At 44.3% G+C, this 20346-nt stretch overlaps 1 protein-coding gene across 6 annotated transcripts in view; it reads left to right on the forward strand.

Moving 5' to 3' along the window:
- The window catches only part of LOC115168501 (MORC family CW-type zinc finger protein 3), a 20587-nt gene extending 5098 nt beyond the window's left edge, over nucleotides 1-15489 (forward strand). The window contains exons 3-16 of one of the 6 annotated variants that reach the window (XM_029723868.1): nucleotides 3979-4111; nucleotides 4440-4660; nucleotides 4879-5026; nucleotides 5423-5585; nucleotides 6109-6237; nucleotides 6439-6558; nucleotides 6806-6909; nucleotides 7044-7187; nucleotides 7361-7477; nucleotides 10059-10136; nucleotides 12957-13274; nucleotides 13895-14420; nucleotides 14639-14808; nucleotides 14924-15489. In XM_029723868.1, the coding sequence (XP_029579728.1) occupies nucleotides 3979-4111; nucleotides 4440-4660; nucleotides 4879-5026; nucleotides 5423-5585; nucleotides 6109-6237; nucleotides 6439-6558; nucleotides 6806-6909; nucleotides 7044-7187; nucleotides 7361-7477; nucleotides 10059-10136; nucleotides 12957-13274; nucleotides 13895-14420; nucleotides 14639-14808; nucleotides 14924-15083 (2531 nt within the window). In that variant the 3' untranslated portion in view covers nucleotides 15084-15489. Of the gene's footprint in view, nucleotides 1-3978; nucleotides 4112-4439; nucleotides 4661-4878; nucleotides 5027-5422; nucleotides 5586-6108; nucleotides 6238-6438; nucleotides 6559-6805; nucleotides 6910-7043; nucleotides 7188-7360; nucleotides 7478-10058; nucleotides 10137-12956; nucleotides 13320-13894; nucleotides 14421-14638; nucleotides 14809-14923 lie in introns of all 6 variants that reach the window. The other 5 variants (XM_029723852.1, XM_029723861.1, XM_029723875.1 and 2 more) reach the window with 5 other exon arrangements.
- The last annotated feature ends 4857 nt before the right edge of the window (nucleotides 15490-20346 follow it).

Here is a 20346-nt window from a genome sequence, read left to right on the forward strand (position 1 = left end):
TGCTTCGAGGGTGGCTGTTGTCGATGTGTTCCTGGTTTGAGCCCAGGTAGGAGCGAGGAGAGGGACAGAAGCTATACTGTTACACTGGCAATACTAAAGTGCCTATAAGAACATCCAATAGTCAAAGGTATATGAAATACAAATCGTATAGAGAGAAATAGTCCTATAATTCCTATAATAACTACAACCTAAAACTTCTTACCTGGGAATATTGAAGACTCATGTTAAAAGGAACCACTAGCTTTCGTATGTTCCCATGTTCTGTGCAAGGCACTAGCTTTCTTACATGGCACATATTGCACTTTTACTTTCTTCTCCAACACTTTGTTTTGCATTATTTAAACCAAATTGAACATGTTTCATTATTTATTTGAGGCTAAATTGATTTTATTGATGTATTATATTAAGTTAAAATAAGTGTTCATTCAGTATTGTTGTAATTGTCATTATTACAAAAAAAACAATAAAAAAAAACAATAATCGGCCGATTAATCGGTACCGACCCCCTTTTTTTGGTCATCCAATAATCGGTATCGGCGTTGAAAAATCATAATCGGTCGACCTCTAGCCATGACATAATTTTCTGGAATTTTCCAAGCTGTTTAAAGGCACAGTCAACTTAGTGTATGTAAACTTCTGACCCACTGGAATTGTGATACAATGAATTATAAGTGAAATAATATGTCTGTAAACAATTGTTGGAAAAATTACTTGTGTCATGCCCAAAGTAGATGTCCTAACCGACTTGCCAAAACTATAGTTTGTTAAAAAAACATTTGTGGAGTGGTTGAAAAATGAGTTTTAATGACTCCAACCTAAGTGTATGTAAACTTCCAACTTCAACTGTAAACAGAGTAGCAGCAGCTTGTATGTGTGTGGGTTTTGTGTTGAGTCAGTATAAATGTATGTGCAAATTATGAGTGTGTTTGTGATTCTGTAGGGCCTTGTGAGTGTGCAAAAAACAAAAGATCAATAAAGATGCAAGGTTAACTCAGTCTGTGTAGCTATTTATCAATCTTATTGCTTGGAGATAGAAGCTGTTGAAGAGCCTGTTGGTGCCAGACTTGATGCACCGGTACCTCTTGCCGTGCAGAAGCAGAGAGAATAGTCTATGGCTCAGATGGTTGGTGTCTTTAACAATTTTCCTGGGTTTCCTACCACAACACCTGATATAGATGTCTTGGATGGCAGGGAGCTCGGCTGGGCTGTCCACACCACCCTCTGTAGCGCCATGCGATCAAAGGCGGTGCAATTACCATACCAGGCAGTGATGCAGCCAGTCAAGATGCTCCCAATGGTACAGCTGTAGAACTATTTGAAGGCCCATGCCAAACTTTTTCAACCTCCTGAGGGGGAAGAGGCGCTGTTGCACCTTCTTCACGACTGCACGTGTGTTTGCATCATTTTAAGTCTTTAATGATTTGGACACCGAGGACTTTGAAGCTCTCGACATGCCCGTTTCCTGTAGTCCACGATCAGCTCTTTGGTCTTACTGACGTTGAAGGAAAGGTTATTGTTCTGGCACCACACTGCCAGGTCACTGTCCTCCCTGTAGGCTGACTCATCATGTCGTCAGCAAACTTGATGAGGTGTTGGAGTTGTGCGTGGCCACAGTTGTGGGTAACCGCAAATACAGGAAGGAACTAAGCACACACCCCTGTGTTGAGGGTCAGTGTGGCGGAGGTGATGTTGCCTACCCTCACCACCTGGGGTCGGCCCATCAAGAAGTTTGGAGGGGATAATGGTGTTGAACGCTGAGCTGTACTCTATGAATAGCATTCTCAAATACTGTAGGTATTCCTCTTACCTAGGTGGGTGAGGGCAGTGTGGAGAGCAATTGAGATTGCGTCATCTATGGATCTGTTGGAGCGGTATGCAAATTGTTGTGGGTCTAGGGTGTCTGGGATGGTGGAGTTAATGTGTGCCATAACCAGCCTCTCAAAGCACTTCATGATTACAGAAGTGAGTGCAACAGGGCGGTAGTTATGGTGGCATGAAGCCTTAGAGTTCTTGGGGACAGGAATGATGGTGGTCATCTTAAAACATGTGGGGATTACAGTCTGGGACAATTAGAGGTTGAAAATGACCGTGAATATGCCTGCCAGCTGTTCTGCGCATGCTCTGACAACGCGCCCTGGAATATTGTCGGGCCTTGTGGGTGTTGACCTGATTTAAAAACCTTTCTCACGTCGGCCTCAGAGAGCGAGATCGCCCAATCCTCTGGGTCGGTGACGGCCCTCACACGATGTTGTTGTCAAAGCGTGCATAAAATGCATTGAGTTGGTCTGGTACAGAGGCAGCGTCGGGCAGATCACAGTTGGGTCTTCCTTTGTAATCCGTAATGGACTGTAGCCCCTGCTACATGCTGCAGGCGGCGGAGCCTGTGTAATATGATTCCAGCTTATTCCTATATGTCACCATGGAAAGCCAAAACACCTGCCCTTGCTGACAAGAAGGTCCTGTGTAGATTGTATTTTCAACCAGCAACTATCAGGAAATAACACTGATCAAATTTGTTAATACTTTGTGTTAGTTTCATCAGCTGTTGCACAATATGATATAAAACACAGGAAAATATCATTTGGACTGCACAAGGCCTTTTAAGAATATAATAGATAGCAGTTCACCTACTTCACACCTTCTGGTTAGGCTATAGCAGGGTTCCCCAAACTGGGAAATAATTACAGTACACCCCTGCTTCAGGATAACTTGGTCAACTGATTTTAATCATTACAGTACGCTCCTGCTTCAGGATAACTTGGTCAACTGATTTTAATCATTACAGTACGCCCCTGCTTCAGGATAACTTGGTCAACTGATTTTAATCATTACAGTACGCCCCTGCTTCAGGATAACTTGGTCAACTGATTTTAATCATTACAGTACGCCCCTGCTTCAGGATAACTTGGTCAACTGATTTTAATCATTACAGTACGCCCCTGCTTCAGGATAACTTGGTCAACTGATTTTAATCATTACAGTACGCCCCTGCTTCAGGATAACTTGGTCAACTGATTTTAATCATTACAGTACGCCCCTGCTTCAGGATAACTTGGTCAACTGATTTTAATCATTACAGTACGCCCCTGCTTCAGGATAACTTGGTCAACTGATTTTAATCATTACAGTACGCCCCTGCTTCAGGATAACTTGGTCAACTGATTTTAATCATTACAGTACGCCCCTGCTTCAGGATAACTTGGTCAACTGATTTTAATCATTACAGTACGCCCCTGCTTCAGGATAACTTGGTCAACTGATATTAATCATTACAGTACGCCCCTGCTTCAGGATAACTTGGTCAACTGATTTTAATCATTACAGTACGCCCCTGCTTCAGGATAACTTGGTCAACTGATTTTAATCATTACAGTACGCCCCTGCTTCAGGATAACTTGGTCAACTGATTTTAATCATTACAGTACGCCCCTGCTTCAGGATAACTTGGTCAACTGATTTTAATCATTACAGTACGCCCCTGCTTCAGGATAACTTGGTCAACTGATTTTAATCATTACAGTACGCTCCTGCTTCAGGATAACTTGGTCAACTGATTTTAATCATTACAGTACGCCCCTGCTTCAGGATAACTTGGTCAACTGATTTTAATCATTACAGTACGCCCCTGCTTCAGGATAACTTGGTCAACTGATTTTAATCATTACAGTACGCTCCTGCTTCAGGATAACTTGGTCAACTGATTTTAATCATTACAGTACGCCCCTGCTTCAGGATAACTTGGTCAACTGATTTTAATCATTACAGTACGCCCCTGCTTCAGGATAACTTGGTCAACTGATTTTAATCATTACAGTACGCCCCTGCTTCAGGATAACTTGGTCAACTGATTTTAATCATTACAGTACGCCCCTGTGAAGCACTGTAAGATGTTTACAACTTGTTCTACAACAGTTTTTCATGTAGAAATGGCTTTATAGATGCATTCACTGATTGATTGACTGACTTTGTGCTGTGTAGATAATGCATCAGACCCAGGCGTGACAGCCAGGCAGATCTGGATAGATGTGGTGGAGGAGCAACAGCAGCTCTGTCTGGCCTTCACTGACAACGGCAGCGGCATGACCCCCAGCAAACTGCACAAGATGCTCAGGTGAGAAACACACATACGTACAGTTGTCTATACACACACACACTGCTATGTGAACTGTTATACTGTAATTAACCATACATAAATGACATATGAGTTACTAACACATAGCAGTCCCTTTTCTTTCACTCACACCATTCTTTTCTCTCACTCACGCCCACTCTCCCTCTCTCACCGAAACACGTTTACACACACACAATCGTTCTGTCTCCCCCTCATTCTATATCACACACACGTCCTACACACACACTATCTCTCTTCACACCAATACAGACACACCTCTCCAACTAACGCTGCAATCTCACCCCACCCCTTCTCTTTGTCTGTTCAGTTTTGGTTTCACAGAGAAAGGTTCTGGTAAGGGAAGCCACCAGGCCATCGGTGTCTATGGAAACGGCTTTAAGTCTGGCTCCATGCGTCTGGGTCGTGACGCTCTGATCTTCACTAAGAACGGAGGCTGTTTGACCGTCGGCATGCTGTCCCAGAGCTACCTACAGGCTATAAAGGCACAGGCTGTCATCGTCCCCATTGTGCCCTTCAACCAACAGACCAATATCCTTACACATAGAGAGGGGGAGAGAGGACCCAATGCAGTACCATTGATGCTTTGGAAATGTTTCCTAAATGCCAATAAAGCAATTGAGGTTGAGAGCGAGGAAGAGAGACAGAGAGGAAGAGAGAGTACATGCATGTGTGTGTATTAGAAAGAGTGAAAGAAAAAGTGTGTGTGTGTGTGTGTATCCTGGTTGCTCTCCTTAACTATGTCTTACAGATGCTGGTAGTGACTGAGGATTCTGAGGCCAGTCTGAATGCCATCCTGACCCACTCTCTGATCCACACCCAGCAGGAGCTGCTGCAGCACTTTGACTCCATCCTCTCCAAGAAGGGCACCAAGATCCTCATCTGGAACATACGCAGGTCAAGATGCACACACATATGTAACCAGTGTGAAATGGCTAGCTAGTTAACGGTGCACCCCAGTAGCGTTTCTATCTGTGTCGTCACTTGCTGTGAGACCTTGAAGTAGTTGTTTCCCTTGACGCTTTTGTGGTGCGATGGGTAATGATTCTTCGAGGGTGACTGCTGTCGATGTATTCAGAGAGTCCCTGCTTCAAGCCCAGGTTGGGGCGAGGAGAAGGATGGAAGCAAAACTGTTACACACACACATTTGTTAGTAATGAAACGGTATTGGGTATCATCTCCGAAAGCAGAAGGGATCAGTGGCCCATTAAACATTAAATACAGATAAGTATTTGATAATTCTATGAAGAAGGAAGCTGACAAGAGTAATGAGTTCTACAATATCACGTACAGGAACAAAGATGGTAAGCCGGAGCTGGATTTCGAGACCGATGAGTTTGACATCCGGATGCCAGAGATCCACTCAGAGGAGACCAAGACTAGAGGCAGGAAGAAGAGCTTCCCTGGACCGCAGAGGACTGACCACACCATCCCAGAGATGGACTACTCCCTGAGGGTGAGTGATAACTAAGAAAAGATGAATTGATGAAGTGATGCGTTACAATGAGAATAAGTGATGAGAGACCGGTTAGGGTGGTTAAGAGAAAGTTCACTGTCAACTCTTCAGTCACTTTGCAACTCTATTCACCAGATGATTGTAACCTTGAATGCAGCATAGCCATACAGAGTGATAAAGGAAGGTTTGATGATTTGAATAGGATTCTGAACAGGAAGTCCCCTCAAAAATGTCTATACATTTCTTTTTTTTTCTTTTTTTTTTAACCTTTATTTAACTTGGCAAGTCAGTTAAGAACAAATTCTTAATTACAATGACGGCCTAATCCAGCCAAACCCTAACCCGGACGACGCTGGGCCAATTGTGCGTTGCCCTATGGGACTCCCAATCATGGCCGGTTGTGATGCAGCCTGGAATCAAACCACTGAGATGCAGTGCCTTAGATGCTGCGCCACTCGGGAGCCCAAATAAAGTATCATTCATTCGCACCTTTTTTTTATCTCACACTCTATCACTCTCACAGGCCTACCTCAGCATCTTGTACCTGAAGCCTCGGACTCAGATCATCCTGCGACAGAAGAAGGTTCAGACCAAGCTGGTTGCCAAGAGCCTGTCACAGATCGAGAATGACGTTTATAAACCCCAATTCAATGTATCCTTCTGTAGAACTAGAATCTGTTTGTCCATTCATTTCTATCAATAATTGTGTTTATCAGTCTTCTGTAAGTAATATAACTTAATTTAACCTAACTTAATTAACTTAAATATTGACGATGCAAAGTACTGTGGTCACTTGTACAGGATTCAGTCTTGGCGTACGCCCATTAAACTTAACCTTAACCGTTTCTATCAGAAAGACAGGGTTAAGGTCACCTTTGGGTTCAACCGTAAAAACAAAGACCACTATGGCATCATGATGTACCACAAGAACCGCCTCATCAAGTCCTATGAGAAGGTTGGCTACCAGATCAAGGTACAGATAAACTCAACATTACAGTCTTTAATTCATCTGTCAATAACAAACAAGATATATGAGATATAGCGTGAGGGTTTGATTTAATAGTTTTAGACGATACTGTGCTCCTATTTTCCCTCCCTCTAAATCACCCTCTTTCTACATCTCACTCTGTCTATATTTACTGTACTTTTTCCCCACCTCTCCCTCTACTTTTCCTTGACCTATATTTCTCTCTTCTTTTTTCCCTCCCTCTCTGCTTCAGTCATCAGGTCAGAGGGCAGGGGTCGGAGTTATTGGGGTCATTGAGTGCAACTTCCTGAAGCCAGCTCACAACAAGCAAGACTTTGAATACACCAAAGAGTACAGGTAAAACACACACACACTCATACACATAAATTAGTCAGTATTATCATGAATCAGAAGAGCTGATTGTCAGATTGACATGCTATTTTAACTTCTGGATGGGAACCTCCTCACTGTATTTGTGTGGTTTGAAACAGGCTGACCCTGTCTTCCCTGGGGCTGAAGCTCAACGACTACTGGAATGAGATGATGGAGAAAAAGGCGAGAGAACGAGAGTTCCTGGCAGCAGAAAAGAGGAATGAAGAGGAAGATTCAGATGAGGAGGAGGAGGAAGGGGAGGAGTGAGTTTTTATGTTTGTCTTTAGGTTGAAGTGTGTTGGACGTCACAGTGCAAGTACAGGGCTTACATGGATGGCTTGTGGTTAAGAAAGAGGAAATTAAAAGTGTGTGTTTTAACTTGTGTGTCTATAACAACATGTGCCGTATGTGTGCATGTGTTTGTACATGTGTGTAGGAGTCCAGTGTGGCTGCAGTGTGAGGACTGTCTGAAGTGGAGGCGTGTCCCAGAAGGCCACTACAGCTCCACCCCTGAACACTGGAACTGCAGCCAGAACCCCAACACCATGCTCAGGTACGACAGACAGACAGACAGACAGACAGACAGACAGACAGACAGACAGACAGACAGACAGACAGACAGACAGACAGACAGACAGACAGACAGACAGACAGACAGACAGACTAATAGAACCCACTGCATTCTCCAATTACATTGAATGAACTACATGACAAAATACAAACCCTCCAACCCAAAAAGGCATGTGGTGTTAATGGTATCCTAAATGAAATGATAAAATAAACAGACCACAAATTCCAGTTGACTATACTTAAACTCTTTAACATCATCCTCAGCTCTGGCACCTTCCCCCAGTATTTGGAACCAAGGACTGATCACCTCAATCCACAAAAGTGGAGACAAATTTGACACTAATGACTACTGTGGGATATGCTTCAACAGCAACCTTGGGAAAATACTCTGCATTGTCATTAACAGCAGACTTGAACATTTCCTCAGTGAAAACAATGTACTGAGCAAATGTCAAATAGTTTTTGAAACAAATTACCGTAGGACAGACCACGTAGACAGACCACGTATTCACTCTGTATACTCTAATTGACAAACAAACAAACCAAAACAAAGGCAAAGTCTTCTCAGCCTTTGTTGATTTCAAAAAAGCTTTTAACTAAATTTGTCATGAGGGTCTGCTATACAAATTGATGGAAAACAGTGTTGGGGGGGAAAAGCATACGACAATATTATATACGTGTACTCAAACAACAAGTAAGTGGTTAAAATTAGCAAAAAAACATTTCTTTCCACAGAGCCAGGGGGTGAGACAGGGATGCAGCTTGAGCCTCACCCTCTTGAACAAACAGTGTCTTTGGAAAGTATTCAGACCCCTTGACCTTTTCCACATTTTGTTGCATTACAGCCTTATTCTAAAATGGATTTAAAAAAATCTAATCTCTCAGCAATCTACAGACAATACCTGACCTGTTGTATTCGGCGCATGTGACAAATGCATATTATTATTTTCTTTTTTTAAACAGGTTTTTAGAAATGTTTGCAATTTAAAAAAAATATATATGTACTCCTTATTTCCATAAGTATTTAGACCCTTTGCTATGAGAGTTGAAATTGAGTTCAGGTGCATCTTGTTTCCATTGTTCATCCTTGAGATGTTTTTATAACTTGATTGGAGTCCACCTGTGGTAAATTCTATTGATTGGACATGATTTGGAAAGGCATACATGTCCATATAAGGTCCCACAGTTGACAGTGTATGTCAGAGCAAAAAAACAAGCCATGAGGTTGAATAAATTGTCCGTAGAGCTCCGAGACAGGATTGTGTCGAAGGACAGATCTGGGGAAGGGTACCAAAAAATGTTTGCGGCATTGAAGGTTCCCAAGAACACAGTGGACTCCATCATTCTTAAATGGAAGAAGTTTGGAACCACCAAGACTCTTCCTAGAGCTTGCCGCCCGGCCAAACTGAGCAAACGGGGGAGAAGGACCTTGGTAAGGGATATCCGATGGTCACTCTGACAGAGCTCTCGAGTTACTCTGTGGAGATGGGAGAACCTTCTAGAAGGACAACCATCTCTGCAGCACTCCACCAATCAAGCGTTTATGGTAGAGTGGCCAGACGGACGCCACTCAGTAAAAGGCACACAGACCGCTTGGTTTTTGCCAAAAGTCACCTAAAGACTCTGACCATGAGAAACAAGGTTCTCTGGTCTGATGAAACCAAGGTTGACCTCTTCGGCCTGAATGCCAAGTGTCACGTCTGAAGGAAACCTGGCACCATCCCTACGGTGAAGTATGGTGGTGGCAGTATCATGCTGTGGGGATGATTTTCAGCGGCAGGGACTGGGAGACTAGTCAGGATCGAGGCAAAGATGAACAGAGCAAAGTACAGAGCGATCCTTGATGAAAACCTGCTACAGAGCGCTCAGGACCACAGACTGGGGTGAAGGTTCACCTTCCAACAGGACAACGACCCTAAGCACACAGCCAAGACAACACAGGAGTCAAGTCTGAATGTTCTTGAGTGGCCCAGCCAGAGCCCGGACTTGAACCCGATCGAACATCTCTGGAGTGACCTGAAAATAGCTGTACAGCAACGCTCCCAATCCAACCTGACAGAGCTTGAGAGGATCTGCAGAGCAGAATGGGAGAAACTCCCCAAATACAGGTGTGCGAAGCTTGTAGTGTCATACCCAAGAAGACTCAATACTGTAATCGCTGCCAAAGGTGCTTCAACACAGTACTGAGTAAAGGGTCTGAATATTTATTAAATGTGATTTTTTTTTGTTTGTTAGTAAATTAGCAAACATTTTTGAAAACCTTGTTCTTTGTCATTTTGAGTATTGTGTGTAGATTGATGGGGATATTTTTTTATCCATTAGAATAAGGCTGTAATGTAACAAAATGTGGACAAAGTCAAGGGGTCTGAATACTTTCCAAATGCACTGTATGTTTCCCATGCCAAAAAAGCCCATTTAATTGAATTGACAGAGACGGGGTGAGAGACAGAGAAATGGAGTCAATGAGTGTGCATGCGTTCGTTTTCATGAGTGTGTTTGCATGTGAGGTGGTCTTTGTTCTCGTCAACTGTACTTCATTACCTGACCTGTGGTGTGTATTTCAGGAGCTGCTCTTTGCCAGAGGAAGCCGAGCAGAGTGAAGCAGAGTTAACGCCAAGCTACCCGAAGAAGACCTACAAGAAGTAAATATTCCACCACCCGCCCCTACTCTCTCCTTCACCCTACTCTCAACTCCACCCTACTCTCATGTCCACCCTACCCTACGCTCTACCCTACCCTACTCTCACCTCTACTCTTTCCTCTACTCTCATTTTAATGTTTGGTTTGTTAAATGTGATACGCCGTGTGTAATGTCCATTTTTATAGTTCACTCCGCTACTTGAGTCATCCCTCTCCTCTCTCTCTCTCTCCATGCCACTTTTCACACAGACCTAGTCCCTCCCCCTGTCACTCAAGGAGCGTATTTGTTGTAGCTTGACCATGCAACAATGTTGATGACAACGATGTTGTTTCCACTTTAATCTTAATATAAATCCACAAGCTTTCTATAATTACAATATTAGTTTGTGTTTCTTACATCTGCAAACAGCTAGTTTGTATTTTCTTAACAAGTTAAGCTGAATTGTGTTAGCCACTAATGCTAATTCTCTAGTTAGCTGGCTAGCTAAATAGCTAATAAAAGTGCTGAGTCAGAGCAAACGTAGCTAGCTAATACAGCCTGATACCAGTACTGGTGGAGGCTTAAATCAGCATGTTGTTTGTGTAACAGTATCTTCTAAATCAAAGAGGAATAGACGAAGCATGAATAAAGATTTAATGTAGCCAACGATTATAGGGTCCCCTAGGAAACACTGAACATCACTTTGGATCCTACCCTGTCGAAATAACTCGTCCATGCCATTTTCATTCGTAGTCATGTTAAACTACACTGGATTCAAAGTGCCCACTATTATTTATATTCTAACTATAGAATTATAAAAATCATTCTATTTCCATGATTCCAAAAGTTCACCCAAGTGTTTTGATCTAAATCACAACATTTGCAACATTTGGTTAAAAATAAGGCCTAGTATTTTTGCCCATATCGTGGCAGTGTGGAAATGATCTCAAATGAGTGCAGAAAATGCAGAAATTGATGGAAATGCAGGAAATCATTTTAGGTTGAAGTTGAATTGAACAGTATAAACCAATCAGAATGGAGAAAAACCCATTGAAATCACTTAGAATATATGTGTTGCCACCCTAGGGTCACACTACTCATAAAGCAAATGTAGAACTTTTATTCATCAAAACATAAAATAGTGTCATACCATGATATTTTGGCCATTATCGCCCAACCCCTCTTTTCTACCCTACTCTCTTTTCAACCCTACTCTCTTAACTACCCTACTCTCTTAACTACCCTACTCTCTTTTCCACCCTACTCTCTTTTCCACCCTACTCTCTTTTCCACCCTACTCTCTTTTCCACCCTACTCTCTTTTCCACCCTACTCTCTTTTCCACCCTACTCTCTTTTCTACCCTACTCTCTTTTCCACCCTACTCTCTTTTCTACCCTACTCTCTTTTCCACCCTACTCTCTTTTCCACCCTACTCTCTTTTCTACCCTACTCTCTTTTCCACCCTACTCTCTTTTCCACCCTACTCTCTTTTCCACCCTACTCTCTTTTCTACCCTACTCTCTTTTCCACCCTACTCTCTTTTCCACCCTACTCTCTTTTCTACCCTACTCTCTTTTCCACCCTACTCTCTTTTCCACCCTACTCTCTTTTCCACGCTACTCTCTTTTCCACCCTACTCTCTTTTCCACCCTACTCTCTTTTCTACCCTACTCTCTTTTCCACCCTACTCTCTTTTCCACCCTACTCTCTTTTCTACCCTACTCTCTTTTCCACCCTACTCTCTTTTCCACCCTACTCTCTTTTCTACCCTACTCTCTTTTCCACCCCTACTCTCTTTTCCACCCTACTCTCTTTTCTACCCTACTCTCTTTTCCACCCTACTCTCTTTTCCACCCTACTCTCTTTTCTACCCTACTCTCTTTTCCACCCTACTCTCTTTTCCACCCTACTCTCTTTTCCACCCTACTCTCTTTTCTACCCTACTCTCTTTTCCACCCTACTCTCTTTTCCACCCTACTCTCTTTTCTACCCTACTCTCTTTTCCACCCTACTCTCTTTTCCACCCTACTCTCTTTTCCACGCTACTCTCTTTTCCACCCTACTCTCTTTTCCACCCTACTCTCTTTTCCACCCTACTCTCTTTTCTACCCTACTCTCTTTTCCACCCTACTCTCTTTTCCACCCTACTCTCTTTTCTACCCTACTCTCTTTTCCACCCTACTCTCTTTTCTACCCTACTCTCTTTTCCACCCTACTCTCTTTTCCACCCTACTCTCTTTTCCACGCTACTCTCTTTTCCACCCTACTCTCTTTTCCACCCTACTCTCTTTTCTACCCTACTCTCTTTTCTACCCTACTCTCTTTTCCACCCTACTCTCTTTTCCACCCTACTCTCTTTTCCACCCTACTCTCTTTTCTACCCTACTCTCTTTTCTACCCTACTCTCTTTTCCACCCTACTCTCTTTTCTACCCTACTCTCTTTTCCACGCTACTCTCACTCCATCCCTCAACTCCAGATGCACAGCCAGTTAACGTCTGCACTGGCACTTTGTTTGATGTCTGTGTGCATGGGTGTGCTCGTGTGTGTGGCTAGTGGCTACGCATGTGTGCATTCAATGCCATGTATTTGCACTCTGTGTGCATGTGTCAGTTTGTGGTTTGCCGTCTGAGTTTTACATTGTTATTCTCAGCATAAATGTGAGAGATCCGGTGTGGTCAAAACCACAGTGTCAGAGCAGACCTGACTTCCTCCTTCAGTTGAATTTTTTCCTTATATTTATAACAGACTTTAGGCCTACTCTACTATGCTTATCTATACTGTACTCAGCCCTGTAGCTCGGTTGTTCATTCACTTCTGTTTCCACTCTGTGTCTAAAAAGGGACCAAGGCCTGGTCAGAAAACGAGGCCGTCCGCGGAAGCACCATGTCCTCCCACAAGGCCTGTCTGAGCCGGTCCTCCTCCGCCCCCTACCCCCTGATACCCCCCTCCCTCTATCTGAGCCGGTCCTCCTCCGCCCCCTACCCCCTGATACCCCCCTCCCTCTATCTGAGCCGGTCCTCCTCCGCCCCCTACCCCCTGATGCCCCCCTTTCTCTGCTCACAGAGGAGACTGAGGACAGTGAGCTGAATAAGACAGTGGCTATACTGGTGGCCACTTTGGAGGATGAGGAGCACAACATGGCACAGTCCAAGTCTGGGTCAGACACATGCGCACCCACACGCGCATGCAAACGCACATACAGGTAACTGCCAAAATAAAGGAAACACCAACATAAAGTGTCTTAATAGGGTGTTGGGCACCACGAGCAAGAACACCTTCAATGCACTATTGCATAGATTCTACCTGTATCTGGAACTCTATTGGAGGGATGTGACGTCATTCTTCCACAAGAAGTGCCATTATTTGGTGTTTGGTTGATGGTGGTGAAAAACGTCTCAGGCGCCGCTCCAGAATCTTACATATGTGTTCTTTTGGGTTGAGATCTGGTGACTGAAAAACACACAGACACACCCTTTAAACGGCCTATGCTCCTTTGAGACTCCTATTTCAAAGTCACTGAGATCTCTTCTAGCCATAGTAGTCAACATAAAGGGCAACTGGGCATTTTTATACATGACCCTAAGCATGATGGGATGTTAATTGCTTAATTAACACAGGAAACATACATTTGTGGAAGCACCTGCTTTCAATATAATTTGTATCACTCATTTATTCAAGTTTCTCCTTTATTTTGGCAGTTACCTGTACATATGCGCACACACACACAAAACAAATATAGATAGATACAAACACACACTCAGTCTCTCTTTCTCTCAGCAGAAACAAGCGTAAGTCAATATGGCCGCCCAGGGACATGGACAAGAGACCACAACCATGGGCGGAGCCACACCCGTTCGCTGATGAGGTCCAAGAGGTGCAACAAACTGGGAAAGATGTCAACGAACCACAGACACTGACTGGACTGACAGACAAGACCAAGGGGGAGAAGGCACTACTGGGGGCCACCAGAGTAGGCCCTTCCCAGCCCAGCTCCAGCCTTGCCTGGCCTCCCTCCCTCCCCTCAGCCCAGACAGTGGTGGTGTCCCCCCTGAGTCGTCCGGAGGGCCCCTGGCCCCGGGCTCTGACCCTTGAGGGGGCTGGGTCAGACAGGGGAGCCCTGGTCCAGAGACTGGCTGGACTGGAGAAGGAGGCTCAGAGGCTGAGGAGGATACTGGGGTCCACTGCACTCCCAGCAATGCCAGACAACGTGGTGATGACAGAGGCTCCCTCTGGGGATAAGGCAGCTGGTGGGGTGGGGGTGGAGACACCGGTGGCCATGGTAACCAAACTGGACCAAATGGAGGTAAGTAGGGTTAACTGGGAATTTCCTAAAGGTCTGATTGTTTTACAAGATTAGGGAAATCAAAAGACGTACTCTCCCCATTAGAATACATGAAGAACATTATAAAATGGTTATTTCCATGCCTTCTTATTGGTTTAAACTTGTATTCTAGCTGTCAATTGTTCTGAATTTAAACTTTTATAGAGAACTTTATCCCACTCCCTCTTGTTTCTCTACAGTGTGAGAGCTCTGCGTCCCCCGGTGGCCCAGGGGTTCCAGGGCTGGTTGTGGATGGTGTCCAGCCCCAGAGAGAACAGCCTGAGCTGGGCAGACTGAGGAGGGAGAAGACTGACCCCCAGAGCAGGCTGAGACAGACTGACAGCCCAGTGACCAGGGACCAGAGCTCCCGGTGTGTTTACCCACACAGAGACAGAAACACACACAGAAAGACAGAAATACACACACAATCCATCGGCTCTCTAGCTTTGTATTCTCTTTAACTTTCTACTCTCTGTATTCCCCAGCATTGTGCTGGAGAATCTCCACAAAATCCGAGGGAACGTGGTGGCTCTGCTGTCAGCCATTCTGCCCCACCTGGACCTGCAGGGCATCAGCCTGGACACGCCAGACGTAGACAGCATCCTGCAGCAGATCATAGACGCCAACTCACTGTCTCCGCTCTAGAACCCACTCTCAGTGCTCTAGAAACTCACTCTCTGACCGCTAGAAACTCACTCTCTGACCGCTAGAAACTCACTCTCTGACCGCTAGAAACTCACTCTCTGACCGCTAGAAACTCACTCTCTGACCGGCTAGAAACTCACTCTCTGACCGGCTAGAAACTCACTCTCTGACTGGCTAGAAACTCACTCTCTGACTGGCTAGAAACTCACTCTCTGACTGGCTAGAAACTCACTCTCTGACCGCTAGAAACTCACTCTCTGATCGCTAGAAACTCACTCTCAGTGCTCTAGAACCCACTCGCAGACCGCTAGAAACGCACTCTCAGCACTCTAGAACTCACTCTGCACTCTCGAACTCACTTTCTGCATTAGTACTTATTTTCACCAGTCTACAGTCGTGGCCAAAAGTTGACACAAATATTAATTTTCACAAAGTCTGCTGCCTCAGTTTGTATGATGGCAATTTGCATATACTCCAGAATGTTATGAAGAGTGATTAGATGAATTGCAATTAATTGCAGTCTTTGCCGTGCAAATGAACTGAATCCCCCAAAAACATTTCCACTGCATTTCAGCCCTGCCACAAAAGGACCAGCTGACATCATGTCAGTGATTCTCTCGTTAACACAGGTGTGAGTGTTGACGAGGACAAGGCTGGAGATCACTCTGTCATGCTGATTGAGTTCGAATAACAGACTGGAAGCTTCGAAAGGAGGGTGGTGCTTGGAATCATTGTTCTTCCTCTGTCAACCATGGTTACCTGCAAGGAAACATGTGCCGTCATCGTTGCTTTGCACAAAAAGGGCTTCACAGGCAAGGATATCAACCATTTATCTGATCATCAAGAACTTGAAGGAGAGCGGTTCAATTGTTGTGAAGAAGGCTTCAGGGCGCCCAAGAAAGTCCAGCAAGCACCAGGACCGTCCCCCAAAGTTGATTCAGCTGCGGGATCGGGGCACCACCAGTACAGAGCTTTCTCAGGAATGGCAGCAGGCAGGTGTAAGTGCATCTGCACGCACAGTGAGGCAAAGACTTTTGGAGGATGGCCTGGTGTCAAGAAGGGCAGCAAAGAAGCCACTTCTCTCCAGGAAAAACATCAGGGACAGACTGATATTCTGCAAAAGGTACAGGGATTGGACTGCTGAGGACTGGGGTAAAGTCATTTTCTCTGATGAATCCCCTTTCCGATTGTTTGGGGCATCCGGAAAAAAGCTTGTCCGGAGAGGATAAGGTGAGCACTACCATCAGTCCTGTGTCATGCCAACAGTAAAGCATCCTGAGACCATTCATGTGTGGGGTTGCTTCTCAGCCAAGGGAGTGGGCTCACTCACAATTTTGCCTCAGAACACAGCCATGAATAAAGAATGGTACCAACACACCCTCCGAGAGCAACTTCTCCCAACCATCCAGGAACAGTTTGGTGACGAACAATGCCTTTTCCAGCATGATGGAGCACCTTGCCATAATGCAAAAGTGATAACTAAGTGGCTCGGGGAACAAAACATTGATATTTTGGGTCCATGGCCAGGAAACTCTCCAGACCTTAATCCCATTGAGAACTTGTGGTCAATCCTCAAGAGGCGGGTGGACAAACAAAAACCCACAAATTTGGACAAACTCCAAGCATTGATTATGCAAGAATGGTCTGCCATCAGTCAGGATGTGGCCCAGAAGTTAATTGACAGCATGCCAGGGCGGATTGCGGTGGTCTTGAAAAAGAAGGGTCAACACTGCAAATATTGACTCTTTGCATCAACTTCATGTAATTGTCAATAAAAGCCTTTGACACTTATGAAATGCTTGTAATTATACTTCCGTATTCCATAGTAACATCTGACAAAAATATCTAAAGACACTGAGGCAGCAGACTTTGTGAAAATTAATATTTGTCATTCTCAAAACTTCACGACTGTACTGTAGGTAACATGTTGTTTCTTTGCTCATACCAACCTGGAACCCCTGGTGCAATGTCCACAACACATTATCCACACACGGACTTACATTGTAACGGATGACCCTCCAATAGCCCTACTGACTCTCACATTGCATTATCCCCACTGACTGTCACATTGTAAATACTTTATCTCCAATTGGTCCTGCCACAGTTCAGATGTGTTATACTGTACTCACTGAGTGTGAGATGTTGAGAGTTGTAATACTGTACTCCGATCAGCTTGCTATACTGTAAGTTTTACCTTCACCATATGGGAAGGATCCATATTGGTAACCAGCGGTCTCTGCTTCAATTATCCTTGTCATTCAGAGACCATGGCTTGTGTGAGAGAAGCATATTACTGTTTGTTTTTCATCATTGCTACTGTTTTTAATATGTTTAATTGTTTTGTCATTTTAATATCTGAAAATGTGCCATGGAAAATTCTAAATACTGTAAGCCTGAACTTAACCAACCCTGTCGTTACAATTTTTTACTGTTTGTTTGCTTGTATATCTTTTTAAAGAAAATCAACCAGATATAAGAATTTTGTGATCTTTTGTCTGACTTGAGTGGAACATGCAACATTTTTGTTTTCACCTTACCCCTTTTGTCTGAAGCAAGTTGTCAAGTGTGTTTGAATTCAACCAATGAGAAGTTGCTAACAAAAGTTCATCAAATTCTGCAGTAGACAATATTGACCACAGGTAGGCAGAGTGGCCATCATTTTTACTCTCTTTTACTGTGAGGAGCTCTGAAACAGACATGTTTAACTTCACCATTTCCAACTCACCCGTGGCGATTTTAGAATGTAAATCTTGGTGGGGCAAAATAAACAAAGTGGGATGCATGCCAGGAAAGCCACTAAACAATACATGAATTGCACTATAACGGTGACAGATGAGGCCTGCAAACTGTTAGGACAGCTTTATGTAGGCCCTAACAGCAGAATCCCAACACCTTACCACTGTCTTGTCTGGCAAACGAAGCTGTTCATTCAGCCTCATTTACTGCCTTTTAAAAAAAAAACAGCTGATATGGCTTACTTGCTTAAACAAATATGGTTTCTACTGACAATTGAGATGTACAAGCTATGGCATAAGGGGACGACAAGGGGATAAGAGGCAATCCATCATTTCGATTAAGACATTAATGAACGAGATAGGACGGACGTAGTCAATATAACTATTTGTTCAGCACTTTTGATATGTACAGCGGCAGAATTCAGAACATGGGCCGTTCTTACAGTGTTCTCCCTGTACACCAAATCAGAACCGTAGGATAAATAAAGGGGGCATATAAGCAGACAATGAAACTATTACAATATTCGATGATTGCATTTCTCAAAAACAGGTTAAAGGCTACATGTGCACCACCAAGTCAGAACAGTAGGTGAAATTAAGAGGTGAAACAAGACCAAATTATTAGGGTGAGGCACATGGGCTACTAACAGTTTACTACACAACATACACTTAGTATTACTTTCTTAGCTACAGTATACATATCTCCCTGGCATATTACATATTTTATGCAGTAGCATACAATACATTTTGGACTCGCCTTGTGCTGTGCTCACTTGAATTTTAAACTTGGAAAAGAGACCCTTAATCTTATACTTGAGACCACACAGCCACTCCACTGAATAGCATGCTAATGATTGCTTTGCAATGCTTGCAGTTAGCCATTGATTCCTTCCGAACCACTGAATTTGAGATTTCCAACTTGTGTAATGTTTATGTCCATTGGCCGATGAGCATTGATACGTTTTATCTATAATTTCTCTTCATACGATAAGGATTAAAAAGGATTTGCCAATCGATTGTCGACTTGATTCATGATGATGTCTGCTAGCTAATATTTTGAAAGTATGATGTCCTAGATATAACATGATTTGACATAATTTTCTCTGTGGCCAATGACCTTGAGCCTTCTTGGATGGGCACTATAATGTAAATATATGGCAGCACCCAAGAGACTTGAATTTTCTAGATCTACCCTTAGACTTGGCGGGGACGTAGTGTCCCCATGACTGACAGAACACTGAGCCAATCACGGCGCAATGCTCCATATTTTCTGCTGGCTTGCCCCACCACCAGAGAAAGCACTGAGCTAGGCTGAAAGAAAACAAAAAAGAGACTGTTTGTTTTCGGCTTTATTAACTCAATGATATATATATACTGCTCAAAAAAATAAAGGGAACACTTAAACAACACATCCTAGATCTTTATGAAAGAAATAATCTTATTAAATACTTTTTTCTTTACATAGTTGAATGTGCTGACAACAAAATCACACAAAAATAATCAATGGAAATCCAATTTATCAACCCATGGAGGTCTGGATTTGGAGTCACACTCAAAATTAAAGTGGAAAACCACACTACAGGCTGATCCAACTTTGATGTAATGTCCTTAAAACAAGTCAAAATGAGGCTCAGTAGTGTGTGTGGCCTCCACGTGCCTGTATGACCTCCCTACAATGCCTGGGCATGCTCCTGATGAGGTGGCGGATGGTCTCCTGAGGGATCTCCTCCCAGACCTGGACTAAAGCATCCGCCAACTCCTGGACAGTCTGTGGTGCAACGTGGCGTTGGTGGATGGAGCGAGACATGATGTCCCAGATGTGCTCAATTGGATTCAGGTCTGGGGATCGGGCGGGCCAGTCCATAGCATCAATGCCTTCCTCTTGCAGGAACTGCTGACACACTCCAGCCACATGAGGTCTTGCATTAGGAGGAACCCAGGGCCAACCGCACCAGCACATGGTCTCACAAGGGGTCTGAGGATCTCATCTCGGTACCTAATGGCAGTCAGGCTACCTCTGGCGAGCACATGGAGGGCTGTGCGGCCCCCCAAAGAAATGCCACCCCACACCATGACTGACCCACTGCCAAACCGGTCATGCTAGAGGATGTTGCAGGCAGCAGAACGTTCTCCACAGCGTCTCCAGACTCTGTCACGTCTGTCACATGTGCTCAGTGTGAACCTGCTTTCATCTGTGAAGAGCACAGGGTGCCAGTGGCGAATTTGCCAATCTTGGTGTTCTCTGGCAAATGCCAAACGTCCTGCACGGTGTTGGGCTGTAAGCACAACCCCCACCTGTGGACGTCGGGCCCTCATACCACCCTCATGGAGTCTGTTTCTGACCGTTTGAGCAGACACATGCACATTTGTGGCCTGCTGGAGGTCATTTTGCAGGGCTCTGGCAGTGCTTCTCCTGCTCCTCCTTGCACAAAGGCGGAGGTAGCCGTCCTGCTGCTGGGTTGTTGCCCTCCTACGGCCTCCTCCACGTCTCCTGATGTACTGGCCTGTCTCCTGGTAGCGCCTCCATG

Source organism: Salmo trutta, chromosome 3 (assembly GCF_901001165.1).
Source record: "Salmo trutta chromosome 3, fSalTru1.1, whole genome shotgun sequence".
Classification (NCBI taxonomy): domain Eukaryota; kingdom Metazoa; phylum Chordata; class Actinopteri; order Salmoniformes; family Salmonidae; genus Salmo; species Salmo trutta.